The sequence below is a fragment of the Lucilia cuprina genome, chromosome 6 (assembly GCF_022045245.1).
Source record: "Lucilia cuprina isolate Lc7/37 chromosome 6, ASM2204524v1, whole genome shotgun sequence".
In the NCBI taxonomy this organism is placed as follows: domain Eukaryota; kingdom Metazoa; phylum Arthropoda; class Insecta; order Diptera; family Calliphoridae; genus Lucilia; species Lucilia cuprina.
In genome coordinates, this window is record NC_060954.1 from 22,152,919 (window position 1) to 22,171,045 (window position 18,127).

General features: G+C 29.8%; 1 protein-coding gene across 4 annotated transcripts in view; it reads right to left on the minus strand.

Moving 5' to 3' along the window:
* The window catches only part of LOC111679980, a 65,074-nt gene that overhangs the window by 20,872 nt on the left and 26,075 nt on the right, over positions 1–18,127 (minus strand). For 2 of the 4 annotated variants that reach the window (XM_046954929.1, XM_046954928.1), the window contains 2 exons: positions 15,456–15,613; positions 14,160–14,538 (listed from right to left, as the gene is read on the minus strand). The exons of 1 other annotated variant lie outside the window; for it this stretch is intronic. In XM_046954929.1, the coding sequence (XP_046810885.1) occupies positions 14,160–14,538; positions 15,456–15,613 (537 nt within the window). The remainder of the gene's footprint in view (positions 1–14,159; positions 14,539–15,455; positions 15,614–18,127) is intronic. One more of the 4 variants, XM_046954930.1, reaches the window with a different exon arrangement.

An 18,127-nucleotide genomic window follows, 5' to 3' on the forward strand; every position in this document is an offset into this window, starting at 1 on the left:
TTTTGTTTAATAAGTTTCTAAAAGATTTATATTCTTTTTCATAGATTTTGTTATTGCGGTTATTTCGCCATTTTTTAAAAAGTTTATCCCGTACCTCACAATATTTCACAATTTCTTCCGAAATCCACGGTTTTAACGATCTTTTTATATTTTGTTGTTTTTTGTCGACTTTTTATATATTTCACTGAATTTTGTTATATAAATCATTTGCATTTTTCTCCTGTTGCATTATAATATTCCAATTTGTTTCCTGAATTTGTTTATTTATATTAAAATTACTAAATTGTGGCCCCTGTCTTATTGTGGTTTGTTCTCCCTGTTTGCTTATTTCTTCATTTAAACAACAAAACAGAGAGTAGTGATCAGAAATACTTGTTGTTATTATTAGTGCATGTGCTTTTCTTGTTTTGGTATTTCTCAATAAGATATGATCGATACACGTGTTGGTGTTTCTTTTTACATCTTCACGTGTACTTTCGTTTATCATACATTGCAGTCCATTACACATTACCATGTTAATATATGTTGTTGTTGTGCAGTTTTCTCTTAAAATATCAATATTTATATCTCCTGCTTTTATAATCTCTTGTTTATTTTTAATGTTGCTTATGATAGACTCTAGTTCGTTGATAAACATTGGTATATTTTGATGTGGTGGACGGTAAATGGATAGCAGAGAAATTATTTTGTTATTTGTATTGATATCTATTCGTATGCATTCGAAAGAGATGGGGTTTAGACTGATCTCAGTAAATGACAAATACTCTGCAATGTAAACTACAATTCCTCCTCCTTTAGTTTCTCTGTTTAGGAATACAGAGTTGAAACCTTTTATTGTGTAGAAAATGTTTTCGTTATCGGATATGTTTGTTTCAACTAGTACTATGATTTTAATTTTGGATATTATGTTGTTTATTGTTGAAAGAAAAGATGTGAAGTTAAGTCTAAGTGATCGTATGTTCATGTATATAAGTGATATGGGATAACTTACTAGCTCTTTATTAATTTTACTAAAAGTATTTAATGTTTGTGTTTGTTTATTCATTTTTTGTTTTATTAAGAAAGATGTTTATGAATATAAAAAGTGTTTTATTTTGTTTACATTGTGTTTGAAATAGACTCAATGTCAGCAGCATTATTGATAATAAAGAGTGGAGAGTTTTCATTTTTACGTGCACATATATTGCCATTGCGTACCCAGATATATTTCCAATTGGCCTCCTTTGCCTTGGTTTTCATTATTAATAAGGTTTGCATCGACTCTGTGCCTTTCAATTTTATTCATTAGCTCGTTTTTTTTGTTAAGTGTAGCGAATTCTACAATTATCTTATTGCTTTGTTTCAAACGGTAGACTCTATTTATGTCCCCTACATTTACATCCACATTAACTGATGTTGCTATTGTTTTAATGATATCATACTCGGACATTTGTTTGTTCTCAATATTGTTTTAATGATATCATACTCGGACATTTGTTTGTTCTCAATATTTTTGATTTCAATGTTTTTGCTCAGTTGTTGTTGTTGGAGCTTGTTTATTTCTTTCTGCATGGATATTATTTGTTTCTCCTTTTCCTTATCTTTCTCCATGAGATCATTGATTTGACTTTCTCTTTGTTTATCTTTTTCGCTTAGATCTTTAATTTGAGTAACCAGTGTCGCAAGAGTAGTAGATATGGATGAAAGAGTAACATGTATCTCTTCTTTTATTTCTACCATTGTTGTTTTGACATCTTTCATATCTGATTTGAATTCTGAGACGTCGGATTCCAATTTACATAGTTGTTGTACATCCTCTTCGTCATCAGCTCGGGGTTTTTTCTTGTTGTTATTGTCACCAAACACCACAGTTTGGTAAAGAGTATTCGGTGACCGATTACGTGGTTTACATATGTGGCATTTCCACGATGTTTTTTCTCTCCGTACATACTCAGATATGTGCTTTCAGAGAGAGGGGAGCACGGAGAGAAGTGGTAATTGGAATTGCAATTGAAACACTTCACATAGTTTGTTGTTGTAATTTCTTTTTTGCATTGATTACATATTACTGGCATACTCATCTTTTCACTTTCTTTGAGATTTTAAAAACACCGGCTTTTGTTTATTATTGTTTTGGTATTTTTTTTTAAGAATTATTTAAAACAATAAGCTTTTTTAATTGTTTTATTAAGTCTTTCAAAATAGTTTTAATAGTTTTGTATTTGATATAGTTTTTTTGTTTAATATTTATTTTCTTTTTAATTGTTTTACTTTTCTTCAGAGTACTTAGAGAAACACAACCGCTTGCAATGAGAACTGAACTAGACTGTGGGACTAAGCGTTGGAAATGGGTTGGAGTCAATTGTATATGATACGGAATGAATGTAAAGGTATGCGGGCCTCATCCACCCGTATATCTAAATGAGTGTGTCGTATGTTTTTCTCTATGAATGTGTCGAATAAGTGATATGTGTGCTGGGTTGAATGATGATGGATGAAAGGTATCATATACAAGTGATACCGATTAATTTTCCTTCCTTGTCCAGATATGTTCAGAGTTTACTCTGTTCATATCAGACTTGCCACAGCATGTCACTGTGAGTAAGAACAATGTATACGGCTTATTGATGGGTCGTGCTTCGGTCCACCGGTTACGTCTCTAGGTGCTGTTGCCGAAATAACAGAGCCATAGTAGTGTGGTTATCTTTCAACGTGACTACTTTGGCAAGAGATAAGATAGCTCGAGTACTCCAGCAAAGTACTTGCGCATGGACCGGTCATAGCCAATGTGCAAAAATTGCCACCTGAGTCTTCATTGAAGACAAAGGGGCGATGGTAGATCGTTCTCAAGTCTACCCTGTTTATGAAAAAGACCACCGTGGGATAAGGCCGACACGGCAGGTGCTCACGTTAAAACTCTTGACAGTCTGGTCCTATACCCACCTTAAAGTATACCAATCGGCTCAGAATCATTTTCTGAGTCGATTTAGCTATGCCCGTCCGTCTGTCTGTCCATTAATGTAAACCTTGTAATCAAAATTCAGACCGCAATTTTAAAGATAATTGAATGAAAATTGGTACATGATCTTCTATTGTTCCAGGGAGGAAACCTATTGAAAATGGTTAAGATCGGTCCTTTATTTCACCTAGCCCCCATACAACTGAACCCCCGAATAGAGCTTGTAAACCTTGTAATCAAACTAAAGGTCGCAATTTTGGAGATAATTCAATGAAATTTGGCACATGATCTTTTATGGTACTGTAGACGAAGCCTATTGAAAATAGTAAACCATAGAACTCAACCCGCCAAATAGGACTTTTAAGTTCAAAATTACATTTAATATACTCGTATCTCGACAAAAAGCTGCAACACCAAGTTCTATACTAGTCTTGATGATAATTTAGGGCCTCATTTGACCCTAGCCCCTCTCTAAAAAAATCCCATAAAAATTTTACTTTAATATCCACAGTTTTATTAAACAGTTAATGGCTTTAGGCAAGGTACAATTCAACTTATATGCTTTATTATGAAAACTAAATCACATTTAATTCGTATACAGGTGTAGGGTATTATATGGTCGGCCTCGCCCGACTATAACTTCTTACTTGTTTATTTTGATTTAGCAGTTTTAGCATTTTTCTATTTAAATATACAAAAACATAAAAAACAATGTTTGCAACAATAAATTGTTTTACATACATGATCAGAAGAGATTTATAATAAAATTCTATGAAATGCAAGCAAGAATAAAATGAAGTCGTATGAAACTTATTTATGTCGAATTTCATCAATACACTCGTATGTGGTAATGTGAGTTAAAGTAGGGTCATTAATAGGCCATCCTTATAAAATTAGAGAGATATTTTGGGTCATATGAAACTTATTTATTTCGAATGACGTCGCTATACTTCTCGTTCTTTTAGAACAGTTATTACCAAGCTTGGCAACCTCATAAGGTAGTGGTATTGGTATTTAGACTTATTTTGGTATTGGTATTTTAGCGTTATCAGCAGGGCAAGGATTTCTATGCAAATTCATTTGTATATTTTGTTATAAATGCATAAATTGCATATTTTAAATGGCATATATTTTCCATATTTCTAATATTTTTATTTGATATTTTTATTTTTTTTTAAACAAATTGTTTTGGTTTTTCTGTTTTTCATATTTTTAAAATAAATTTGGTATTTACATATTTAGAATTTTTTAAATAAATATCAACAAATTTCGATTTAACAACAAAATACTAGGTTCTATGAAATACAATTTTACATAGTTTTATTTAATTTTTAAAATCACAGTAGTGCAGAAGGTATTTTGAGTTTGTGCTGCTAATTGTAACGCCCAAAATATTGGTCCTTAAAGTATCAGTTTAGTATCAATTTCTGAGTCTGTCTATCTGTGTGTTCATATGATAAGATAACATGATGAAATTTTATTCTTACATTTCACTCACGTTCATAATTCACTTAAAACGATAAAATTCGGAAGAAATCTAATTTATAAAAAAATACATTCATTCACCAGATTTTTATAGAATTGCTATCAAGTTTTCCATTTTCAGAAATAAATATATACTATTTAAAGTCTTTATACATATTTGTTATTCTCGAGGGTGTGGTTCCGTTAATGTGGTATTACATAAAGCAATCTATAAAAACTTTTATATATGTTGTCAAAAACTGATGATCTGAATATCTATTAATATGTACCTTCACAAAGAAGTATTTTTTGGTTTACGTTTACATTTTTAGTGCATATTTTCCCATTTTATAGTTCATATTATGAGCGCATATAATTAATTTTTAGTGCATGAAAATCCTTGCCCTTATTATTCGATATTTTTTAAATAATTATCATTTGCCGTCAACTTAGTTTTCATAATTATTAAATGATCAAGTTAACATTTTTGTTTTAATATTATAAATGTCTAGATTTTTATTCATAAATGAATACTCAATAAATAAAGATTTGTTGTTAAATTATTTTCACATAAAAACTATCAGAAGTGGGATTTAAAAAATGCAAAGGAGAAATTTAACACGCCAAGAGCTTATAACAGCATTAAGCCAATGCAGAATTGATTTTCTGGAAAGTGCAACAATTGCTCAACTTCGCACATTGCTAAAAAAATCTAATTGCGATGGGGCGGCTAACAACACAACAACACAAGCCAATCTAATGATGATTTTAATCAAACATCAAATGTCGCTTCTCATCTTCAATTATCTCTACTTCAGCCTGCCACTACTTCAGTCCAAAACGTGGTTTCTAATCAATCTTCCGCAACTGTTTAATCTATAATTCATTCTGTTCAACCTGTGTTATATGAACAGTTTTCTGCTGCTACTAAAACCGCTGATGTACAACATAATGTTTCCGTCCAATCAACTGCCTCTATATAACCTACTATACCTGTTCAATCGTCTGTTTTGTACCAACCTTCTGTTTCGGTCCAATCTTCAGCATTTGTTCATTCAAATACTAATGTTCAACCCCCAATTTTTACCAGTGGTAGTGTATCCAGAAACTACTCAACATTCGCTGATCTACCAACTACCTCTAGATAGTGCTATTAAACGGTTACAAAAACAGCGCGAATTGATGTTACTCCAGCGTGAGGTAGATATACTTAATAACGAAGTTAAATTGTATTCCTCCGATTTTGCAACTATCGATTCTATGGTTATGAAGTTTTCTGGAGATGACTCTTATGATGTAAAGTGTTGGGTAAGTGATTTGGAAGATGCTTTTGTTTTACTCAATTGCACAGAACGCATGAAATTAATTTGTGCACGAAGATTGCTGTACGGAACGGCGGCATTGTTTGCCAGATCATTGCTTTCGTTATATTATGATGCTTTGAAAAACGCTCTAATAGATGAATTTAGGCAAACAAAGTCTATGCTTCAAATATACGAAGAATTGAAGGGAAGGAAGCTTGGTGCAAATGAGAGTATTCAACGCTATATGATTGAAATGAGAATGGTAGCTGAAAAAGCGAATATTCCAGAAACAGATCTAGTTGATACAATCATTGCAGGATATAATGACAACAGCCCACTTATAAATATTTTGTATCAAGCTACTAATATGCAACAATTAAAAATCCAACTTGATCGCTATTAAAAGTTACGGAATAAACAGACCATAAGCAACTTGGGAACTGAAAAGCTATCTAACAAAAATAATTCATCAAATAAGTTGACGGACGCTAAAGCGGAAGTACGTTGTTTCAATTGTTCCCAATTTGGCCATTTTAAAAACCAATGCTCAAAGCCTTTACGTGTTCTTGTTTTAAATGTGGTGAATTGAGCCACTTGCATAATAATTATCCAAAGAAAAATGCTGTTGTTGCTGTAGTAGGTGATTCTGAGGAAGAAAATCATGAAACTGGAACAGCTAACTTGACGACAGTAAATGCTTTACAAATGGTGGGTGTCGCTTTTGTAGATAAAATTGGCAAACGCACTGATGTTAGTTCTAAAATTTGTTCTCTTCTTGATTCTGGTAGCCCGAGGAGTTTTATTAAGTGTTCAACTGTACCCTTTCCGATAAAAAAGATACCCCTTTGTCTACCACTTCAAATTAGTCACACACGCAAACATACAATTTTGGAATATTAATTAAATTATCAAAAGTACTGGTTGTGAGAAAAATGTACCTTTACTGAGAAGCATGTACACATGCTTAGGTATTTGCTCTTCATGAAATTATGAAACATTCATGAAATTTATGATGCTTTCAATACCTCTACATAAATTTTTATTTAGCTCTATAAATTTTCTAAACTTTACTTTTTACTTTGTTATTTTATAATTTATTGAATGAATTTATTCTTTCTCTTACCCAAGATTTAATAAGTATAATTAATTACTTGCCTTCATTCGTATTGAAACATTATGCATTATGTTTCTGTTTCTTTCTATTAAGCTGCCTTCCTACAAGTTTTTATGTTTTTAATATGTTTCTTTGTGTGCTGTTTTCTTTATGGTAGTTCACCGTAACGTATGAGTGATGTATGAATTAATATAGTAATTACATGTTGCTCATACGTCTTTCGCGAATGTAATAAACAGCAAGTTAACTTTTTTCTCAACTTTGTTTTAAATATCTTATGTTTATACCCTTCACCACCATCAATGGTGATAGAGGGTATGTAAAAGTTTGTCATTCGGTTAGTTACCCTGAGAAAAATTCATTGAAAATCCAACAAAGTATATATAACTTGATCCTTTTGAATTTCTAAGTCGATTTAGGTATTACCGTCAATTAAGATATTTATACAAAATTTGACAAACATATTACATATTACATTTATATACCCCCACATATAAGGTTCTCTCCCGAAAATCAATTAAAGGCACATAATTCATTATGATAAATATATTATAACTAATTATGATAAATATATTATAACTAATTATGATAAATATGTTACTTCTTTGTACAGAAAAGTCACTGTAAAATTTCGACCAGACCACAATTTGTAATAGCAAAGTTCTCTTCAGAAAATCACTTAAATGCATATATGTAACTTATTGCTAAATAATGATGTCCATACAAAATTTACCACAAATATCCATAATTGTTAGTTACTGCCATACAAGAATCTCTTCCAAAAATTACGTGGACACTTTTTACTTATTATGAAATAATGTTTTGCACAAATAATCCTTTTTTATCTTCAGAAATATTGCTGTCAATTTAATTTTTCCGGTCGGTCCATAATTTGTCATAGCTCCCATACTCTTAAACGTACATTAATCATTTTACTTATAATTAACTCACGATATGTATCTACAACTTAAATATTGCTTTTATATACAGAAATGTTACTTAAGAATTTTTTACAATCGGTCTATAAATGGTCATAGTTCCAATATAAGGTCACTTCTCGAATCCATTTTCATCATATTAAACCAGATGAAGTTAATGCATCTAAAATAATAAACAATTATTTTTATTGTCGTTAATGAGTTTGAGTTTCCTAAAATTTTTCATTCCCATTCATACAGGCAAATTCTTAAGTATCGCTAAAGTATCATTTAGACACTTCGACCACATTAAATTTTTGACACCTTTGATTTAGTTAAAATTTAGACCATTTATTCTACAGTTAAATACGGTTTATATAAATGCGGTTTGTACGACGTATAAATTGGATCCGTAACTTATATGGTTCATATATTATGGGCTCCTAAAGTTAGGCATCTCGCGTATTTTTGTGGAAAAATTAGCAATGTTGAGGACTTAATTACTTTGGAACCCGTTATCCGATTATAACAAATGAGGTCTCGTTCGACAGGACTCCGATTACTCATTGTTGAAATTTCATAAAATATTTTTTAGGTCCTGGCTCAAGGATCATAAACCGAAAAATGTCCTTTATCCTTGAATAACCTGAAAAATATTATTTTGTTTTTCTTAATTTTTATATACAAAAATAGGCAATGGAACTATTGCTACTATGTAAAAATTTCAAATTGGGATCTCAATGGGATCAGAAGTTATGGCAGTTTTTATTTAGCTACATTTAAAATTTCCATAGGAAATGTGTGCTTTTTATACATTTTTAGTCCACTCAAACAAAGGTTTTAATGCCGAATAATGTAAAAATTACCACAGACCATCAACTCGATGTTAGAAATATTATGGATAATTTTATATGAAATTATGTCTTAATTATAAGAAATATTAGAGGTCAAAGGTTAAAATAATATATTTTTTTAGAAATACCTCCTTTCTTATGTATATTACGGGTTTAGAAGTTATAACAAAATTTGTAGAGAATCAAATTTATGACATTTTAATTACAGATCATTTTTTTGTATCATCAGCAGTTTTTGAGTTATTGTCATTTTTTGTTAATTTGCAACATGTTTTTATAACCTCAAAATATCAAACACTAAAAACGGTTTTGTGATAATTTTCTTTTCGTCTAAATTTTTTAGAAAAAATTTATTATTTTGACCTTTGACCTCTAATATTTCTTCTAATTAAGACATAATTTCAGATAAAATTATCCATAATATTTCTAACATCAAGTTGATGGATTTCTAATGGTAATTTTTACATTATTCGGCATAAAAACCTTTGTTTGAGGGGAATAAAAATGTATAAAAAGCACACATTTCCTATGGAAATTTTAAATGTAGCTAAATAAAAACTGCCATAAATTCTGATCCCATTGAGATTCCAATTTGAAGTTTTTACATAGTAATAATAGTTCTATTGCCTTTTTTTGTATAAAAATTAATAAAAACAAAATACCATTTTTCAGGATATTCAAGGATAAAGGACATTTTTCGGTATATGATCCTTGAGCCAGGACCTAAAAAATATTTTATGAAATTTCAACAATGAGTAATCGGAGTTCTGTCGAAAGAGACCACATTTGTTATAATTGGATAACGGGTTCCAAAGTAATTAGTCGTCAACATTACTAATTTTCCATAAAAATACGCGAGATGCACAACTTTAGGAGCCCATAATATATGAACCGTATAAGTTATGGATCCAATTTATACGTCGTACAAACCGTATTTAAGAGCAGAATATTTGTACCGAGTTTAAGAAAAATCGAAGATGTTAAAATTTTAAAACTGCCTTTTATGGTATATAAATTTTGGAATGATTCTATTATGTGTAGTTTTTTAAAAATTTTCATTCATTAATAAAACATAAATGAAAAGAAACAAGTAAGAGTCCTATATTTGGCAGTGCCGAATCTTTGTTAAATTTTTAAGCCGTGAACATAAGAGTAAATTTTCTGAAGGGGCCTTATATGCATCTATTATGAACCGATACTCATGAAATTTTGTTCTGTATAAATTATTTTATGTAGATATTTATTGCTATACTCATAATTTTCTAAATCCTCATCAAAATGAAAGATTAATGTTCGTAAAAAAGTGTCTTATGCCGAATATAAGTCGTGTTTTAAGCCTGCAATGAACGTTAAGAAATTTTCTGAATGATACCTTATATTGGGGGTATGGTCAATTATGGTCCGATTCTCATATAGAGAGATCTAGCTCGTCAGTAGATTTGGATCGTATAAAGCGTTTTTATTTTAATTATGAACCGGTTCTCATAAACGCAATAGAGATGGTGATGACTAGTAAAAAAAATTAACCTAACAATAAAATAATAAATAAAATTAAAAATGTAAATGTAGCATTTTTTGGCATATCAAAATTAATTTAGCATTTTTTCTAGCATTATTTTGGATAGTATCGAGCAGCAAAATTTGTTGAGACCTGGTCACACTTCCTGTAAGCAATGATTGAGAGTAGCTGCATTCTCTCTAAAAACAAGAGGAAAATTTACTTATTTTGGCTCCAATTGGTTGCGCCATTCGGCAAGTATATACATGAGTCAGGGATGGCAAAATTGATATGATCGTACTTTTTTTGATACTATTTGATGTTGAAAAGTACCGTGATACTCTCAAAATATCTTAAAAGCACTGTATAACATTATTCCAAAAAAAATAAGTATGTTTTGCAAATTATCTTATTTAGAAATGGAATCGGAAGTAAATTTTGCTAAATATTTGGCTTTAAATCAAATGTTTTCCAACTTAATTTATATTTAATATAAAACGATAGCCTTTTTCTTTTGACTACAGAGATGTAAACAAACTCTCCGGTTTTTATAGGCCGCAAAAGTTTTTATAGTTTTTTTTATAGTAGTCATATATTGATTTATGAGCAATTAGCAAAATTTTTTTAATTCTTTTGAAATTGAACTCAGTATTCAATAACTTCTGTATGAATAAATTTCAAATAATTTTTTTACAGGATTATATACATAAGACTTCCAGCCTAAAAATTGCAAAATTGTAAAACTCTAGGTCTTCATTTCTAAACGATAACGATTTTTTTGGGACAACAGTAGTTAGCTGATGTAATTATACACAGTATGGTATATATTTCGTTAATGTGTCCTGAATTGGAGATGGGTACGACGGCTACAAAAGTTGGAAAACTTGAACGTAAATTATTAAAAATATCAGTTTTTGGCAAGGCAATTATTGTGTAAATTCAGTTTTTTTGTTATTTTTTAGTGTTCGACCGAACTTTCGGGTACGAGTTCGGAGTTCGGTAAAAAGTTTTAAAAATGCAGAAAATTTTGTTTACTGAACTTATCATACATCCTCTGTACAATAAATGATTTTTGATGATTTAAAAAACAGTTAATTAGAAAGTGATTAAAAAGCTAAGAAAAGTGAAACATTTAATTTAAATTATATAGTTTCGACTATAAATCTTTGATCTCATTTGTAACATAGAATTTTTCTAGGTCCTTATTCTCAAACGATCTAGACATGTCTGTCAGTCAGTCTCTTAAAAGAACGATAAGACATAAACTAAGCTTAATCGACTCAGAAAACGATTCTAAGATGATTGGTATAATTTAATATTTATTGAAATATAAAATCTTGAGATCAAAAATGAAGATTGTATACCTAGAAAGATCAGCATATGAGAATAGTGAATCTGTGTCTTTTCGGAATGAACGAATTATATTTGTATTTAAAACTAACGGTTACAAAGAGCCAGTTTCAATATAGTCAATATAAAAACTTCTGTTTATTTAAATAACATGAACATATGGCAGTAGAGTTTTCAAGAATGTGTGGAAGTATCCGAAAGATGTGATGAGAACTTAAATGAGTCAGTCTACTTTGAATTATTGTTGAGTAAATTTAATAAAATTAAGGCTGAATCGGGTTTGCAACCGAATTTTAAAAATTTTTAATATTTTAGTTTTTCTACTTAAGAAACGGGTTTAAACATTTTATATTTGTATTAAATTCCACTGATACTAAAATTTTTAAGTAAATTATAATACTGCCCGACATTATTTGAAAACTGTCAGGAATTAAAATATATTTTTATAATTGAGCTTTCGATTATTTTTTAGGATTCCTTAATTATACCATACATCACTTTAGTGGGAGGGTTATATTGGGTTATTGCTAATGGTTGTAACGCACATTAATATTGGTTCTATTCAGGTCGCAATTTTGGAGATAATTAAATGAAATTTGGTTTATTATCTTCTATGGTACCGTAGACAAAGCCTATTGAAAATGGTTAACATCGGACCATTATTTCCCCTAGGCCCCATACAACTGAACCCCCGAATGGAGCTTTTAAACTTTGTAATCAAACTACAGGTCTCAATTTTGGATATAATTCACATATAACTCACATTCATCACGTACCATATACAATTAATACTAACTCATTTCCAAAGCTTATTCCCACATTCACTCTTATGTGGAGTATCTGTAGTTTTCGGCAACAGCACCGAACTTATCCCGAAATATTGACTATTATCATGCATCAGTCTTTTAACCGCCACTTACTCTCCCCGCGAATTTGGGTTTAAACCACAGCCACTACGTGGATCCCGAAGAAACCTCAACCAACTGATCAGCCAGGACATAGTCCTGCGCGCAACTGGCCACCCGTAGTACCAGATTATGCGGTGCTCTGGTCTGTAACCAATTTTTCAGCCCCGGCCAGACTGGAGGCATTGCCACCTCTTTATACCCCGGGATTGCAATAACACCAAGGCGGAGGTCTCGCCAAGGTAACATGCACCCAGGTGATGTGAGAAGGGTATATATAAGTTTGTCATTCCGTTTGTAATTTCTATAATATAATTTTCCAATAGAGTATATATATTCTGAATCCTTATAGATAGCGGAGTCGTTAGACATGCTTTCGAGAAGATCGCTATTTATAATCAGCAAAATCGGTCTATAAATAAAGGAGATATGAGCAAAAATCCGAGACAACCTCTAAAAATTTCATCAAAAAAAGACATATTTTTTTCATGCTTTGTTAAATAAGCAACAACAACACTGTGAATTGGAAAAAGATGTACATGTGTTTGTAGATGGATTTGGTTTTATTCTGATGTGTATTTTGTTTTGTATGTTTGGATGCTGTTGCCTTCATTGAGTTGTGTATTTTGTTTACTTTTCATATATTTGGATGTAGGTTGGATTTATTGCGTTGTTTATTTTGTTTTTTCTGTGTTTTTCGTTATGTATGTTTATATTTCTGTTGGTTTAATTGCATTGTGTATTTTGGTTTTATTTCGTTTAGGTTGTTGTTGTTCATTTTGTTTTACTTTTGGTGTAATAATGCAGTCCGGAAAAATTTATAAAACTAATATGTATGTTTAAAACAGGGTATATCGCTTGTTTTAAAATTCAAAATCGCGAGTTTTATTTTTGTTTTTTCAACTCGCTTACGAGCGAGTGGAAAACGAGTTAAATTCGAGTCGAAAATTAGCAAAATGTGTGTGCAAGAAACAGGTTCTGTTATGGTAGTAAAAAAGAACCAATAATATGGGAAATAATTATGTATGTGTGATGTAGATTTTATGACGGTCTGACAAAGCAAAAGTGGGAAAGTATAAGAAATATATTGTCTACCTTTTTATTTAAATGTGTATGTTTTTTATCTGTAGTTATGTATGTACATATGTATATTGATGGACATGCAAGTGATCTTTTACATTTTTTTTATTTATTATTTTTCTCTAAATGCCAAAGAACATTTTCTTTCTTACAAATATATTGAAAACAACAAATAAATTTAAAATTTTGTTTTTGTTTTCAATATATTTATAAAAAAGAAAATGTTGTTTCGATATTGTGAAACAAGCAGTTAGATTATTGATTGTGAATCAAATATTATTATTGATTGTGAATCAAATAGTTTGTAAAATTTTATTATGACGATAATAAAAAACGTGTTGAATGATGTATGTATGTATTCGCGTACATAATTTTAATGTTAAACTTATTTGGTTATGTCATATTTATATATAAATTGATTATGCCTAATAAATTTTAATTTATTCCATTTACAAAATTATAAAACTCGCGATTAACTCGTTTTGACTCGAATCGCGAGCGAGTTCTATTTTACGCTCTTTAAATTTTCATCCTTATCGCGAGTTAAAAAAATAATATATACATGATATAATAATATATATTATATCATGTATAAAACTATGGAAATAAAAAGTTGTTAAAGAAGAATAAAAAGAATTCGGCTTGATCTAAAGGCAATAAATCAACGTTTAACGTAACAATTTTTCACAACTTGTTTTCAATATAAGTATATATATTAATTACATAAATTTTTACCTTAACAAATAATTGCCATATAGTTTCCAAACCGCCAAACCTTTTGAACGGAATAATAGGTGACTGTAAAATAACTACGGGTACAAAATACGCATATAAGAAGGAACACAGAACAAATGCACCAACTATATGTAACCAGAAGGTTCTTAATAGTTTTTTCGGTTGCATTGACATAAGAAATGTACGTTCAATAAGATTTTGCAATTGTTCGTGATCGATGAATTTGCATATTATAACTGCTGAAATGTATCCAGCAAGATCCAATGAACAGGGTATTATAAAACCAAAAAGAAGCTCACCAATAGTATAGGCGGAATCGTCCTTTGAGTCATCAATTGATTCCACATTTTTGGTATTTGTTGAAAATCCACGATCGCCTCTGAAAGGGATTTAATAGATATGTATATAGTTCACAAGTTTCCATTTAATTAACATAAATAATACGAAGTACATCAAAAAAAATAATAATATTTATTACCAATTCAAAAGTATCACTAAGTAAACTTTTTCACCTTCTATAGAAATGATGTTTGTTGACTTCCAAAGAAGCGAAAAGAATAATTTTTTTTTTTAAATTGAAGGTATATTTTTTGTACTAAAATTTGTTAAACTAAACCAATTTTATTTTGGAGTTCATTGATAAAGACGTGTAATTTATTTATTTATGTTAATATTATTTGAGTCAAATTAGATGTATTTTGTAATACTACAATTTTACTTCCTAGTACTTCCAAAAAAAAAAATTACTTCCTGAGAATAACTTCAGATGTAGCGAATTTGAAATTAAATAATAATGACATCACTCCTATGACAAGACTGTGCCAAAATCATCACTTCTTCAGGTCTTTTTCAGTAATTCCAAAGTAAATTAATAAAGTAGCCTCACTTGAACAGCTGACTATTTCTTTTTAACTAGAAAAATGAAATTAGTTGTCAAAGTTTGTTTTGAAAATGTTAACATTGTTTATGACGCCATTTTTAAATTGTGTTTTGCTATTTGTTAAAATTTGTGAAAAGTTGAAAAAGTGAATTAAAAGTGGTTTAAAAATAGTTGATAAGTGTTATAAATTGTATAATATATAATAATATAATTAAATACTTAATATTTTCAACTTAAAAGTAATATTTTATATTTATGTTTTGTTCACTTTGTTGTTAAAGGAAATGTTGTTGTACAACAAGAGATGTCGCTACTTTATTAATTTACTTTGAGTAATTCCATGCAGTAAATTCTTCTACTTTTTCGCTTCTTTGGAATTTCTTTTTTTGCTGGTATACATATGTGAAATTACTTACCGATATGCTGTCAAATACTGCAAAAAATAACCAAAAAGTAAAATAATGATTAGAATTGTGCATTGCAGATAGCTTAGGTAAGCTTTACATCTGGTGGTATCTGTTGATATTGGATTTAATCCCACCAAGGAAAGGATGGCAACGTATGGGCGCAAGACCTAAAAATATAATTTTATAGGAAAAAACTAAGTGAAAGTTCATTATCTGCTATATAAAAAATTAACTATTAACTATAGACATTTGTTGCCAGAGTTGCAAATTTAGCACTTTTAAAATCATTTAGCACCCAATAATGTAATCTAGCACTATTTATAAGAGGAATTGCAAATAATTAATATTAATGATGTTTTTAGAGAAAACCAAGTATGTATAGTCGGGCATAGTCGACCATATGAAAAATGGGGTTTATTTAAAAAAATAAAGTATTTGATTTGTTTTTTAATTTTATTTCGGAATACTTTTACTTATTTTTGACAAAAAAAATAGATTTTTTACAAGATATAAATTATGGTAAAGGAATTCACGTTGTTAGTGTTTATAAGTGAATTTTTACCTTCAAGTCATTTTCGCGGAGTTTGTATGGGGGCAAGGGCCAAATGAGGCCCGATCATTTCAAAAATCGTTAGTGTCATTAAAAGTTCTATAATAAGACGTTTTGCAGACTTTTGTTGACATAGTAGAACATTTATTTTAATTATGAGCCCAATGGACCTATTTGGGGGTACGGTTGTATTGGGGCTACGCGAAATAATTTATGTATTTTAAATGTCCTTGTGCCAAAAAAGCGTGTGTGCCAAATTTCATCCAATTATCTTAAAAAATTGCGGCCTATACCTTTTGCACAAGGTTTACATGGACAGATAGCAAGACGGACATAGCTTAATCGAATAAAAATGGATTCTAAACCGATTGATTTACTTTAAGGTGAGTGGTATAGGACGAATATTTCAGTGTATTACAAACATCAGCACAAACAAAATATACCTCCCCACTAAAGTGGTGTAGGGTAAAAAATTCGTTTTGAAGGAGACATGATCTTGCCACGAATTTTTTCAGTTTTTGCTTAAATTTGGCCATTTAGTAAAAAAAATTGAACTTGTAAAGGGATCGTAATGTGTACAGAGTAAGCATTTCGAAAAGATATAAAACACAAAAATTACTTGAAAACTTTAAAAGTTATGTATAGCAATTTCACCAGGCCATTAACGTGTCTCGTAGCACATGAATTCGAAATGGGGCAAAAAAAATTAAATATTTTGGATATATTTAACCTTTAACCTTTTTTGACAATGGAGTTATCTTGATGTGTACATTTTTAAAAGAAAAATTTTGTTTTTGAACCTGTTAATTTATGTAATCCTTTTTACGGTCGATTTTTAATCCAATATGTCTAAACTAAAAAACTCTATGTGGTCAAAAAGGGTTAATTCATAAGCTTTTATACCTAATATATGTGTATAATTTTTTTATATTAATTCTGCTATTCCCCTAATTATATATAGCATTATTTAAATTGATAGTGTTTTTAAGACTTTTTGAATATAAAAATTAGTAAATAACTATAATTCATTAAATTGTAAATCACTAATCACGAAGGGCCAATCTTTAGGTGAAAGATTAGGGATTAAATTAAAATTAATCTTCGAAAGTTGTTTTTGAATACTCAATCAGCTAATTTTGTTTGCTAGTTTAAGCGTCCAATAGAGGTGGTTTAAACTTGAATTGTCTTCTTCTTTTTTATAAAACATGCATCGTTTTGATAACCAACAGTGACGTTTTCTGTTGTTTTATATGGCGACACTGCGAAGTTTAATTTTGTACTCAAAAACAGCAAAAGGGATAAACATTAGATTAAATTTATTTTTAAATTAACTAATCTTATTATTAATTGTCTTCTTCTTTTTTATAAAACATGCATCGTTTTGATAACCAACAGTGACTTTTTCTGTTGTTTTATATGGCGACACTGCGAAGTTTAATTTTGTACTCAAAAACAGCAAAAGGGATAAACATTAGATTAAATTTATTTTTAAATTAACTAATCTTATTATTAATTGGCATTTGATTGCCAACTCAAAAACCCGCTCTAAGAATTGAAACGCTGTTGAAGAATACCTAAGTCTACTGTCATTCGGTACCTAACTCTATGAATGTTTTAGTAGAATTCTGAAGCCAACATAGTTGCAAAAAATCGGATTTAAAAATATTGAAAATTATAAGTGTTAGAGCTACACAGAATTCGTCTGTGAGAAGAGCGTAACTTTATTTTTGTAAAAAAATTAACCGTTTCATTTCCATGTGTTCAGTGTAGTAAATATTTATAGTTGAAAAAACTGCATTACCTACATTTGTTTTAGAATTTTTTAATATTTTTGTATTTCATATGCGTTTTTATGTAAAATTGAAAAAAATAACGAAATACTAAACAAACACAAAACACTAAATAAAATAGAGAAGATTTCACGTTTTTTAACAAAGAATAATTTAAACTACAGTACTGTTCTGCATAATACAGAACGTCTGGTCACCGTAATTATAGAATACAACTAACAATATGCAACAAAAACAAGTAAGAGTTCTATATTCGGCTGTGCCGAATCTTATATACCCTTCACCATGATGTGTTTAAAGCCTTTTGTACCTTTTGAAGAACGAAAAAATACCAAAAAGTC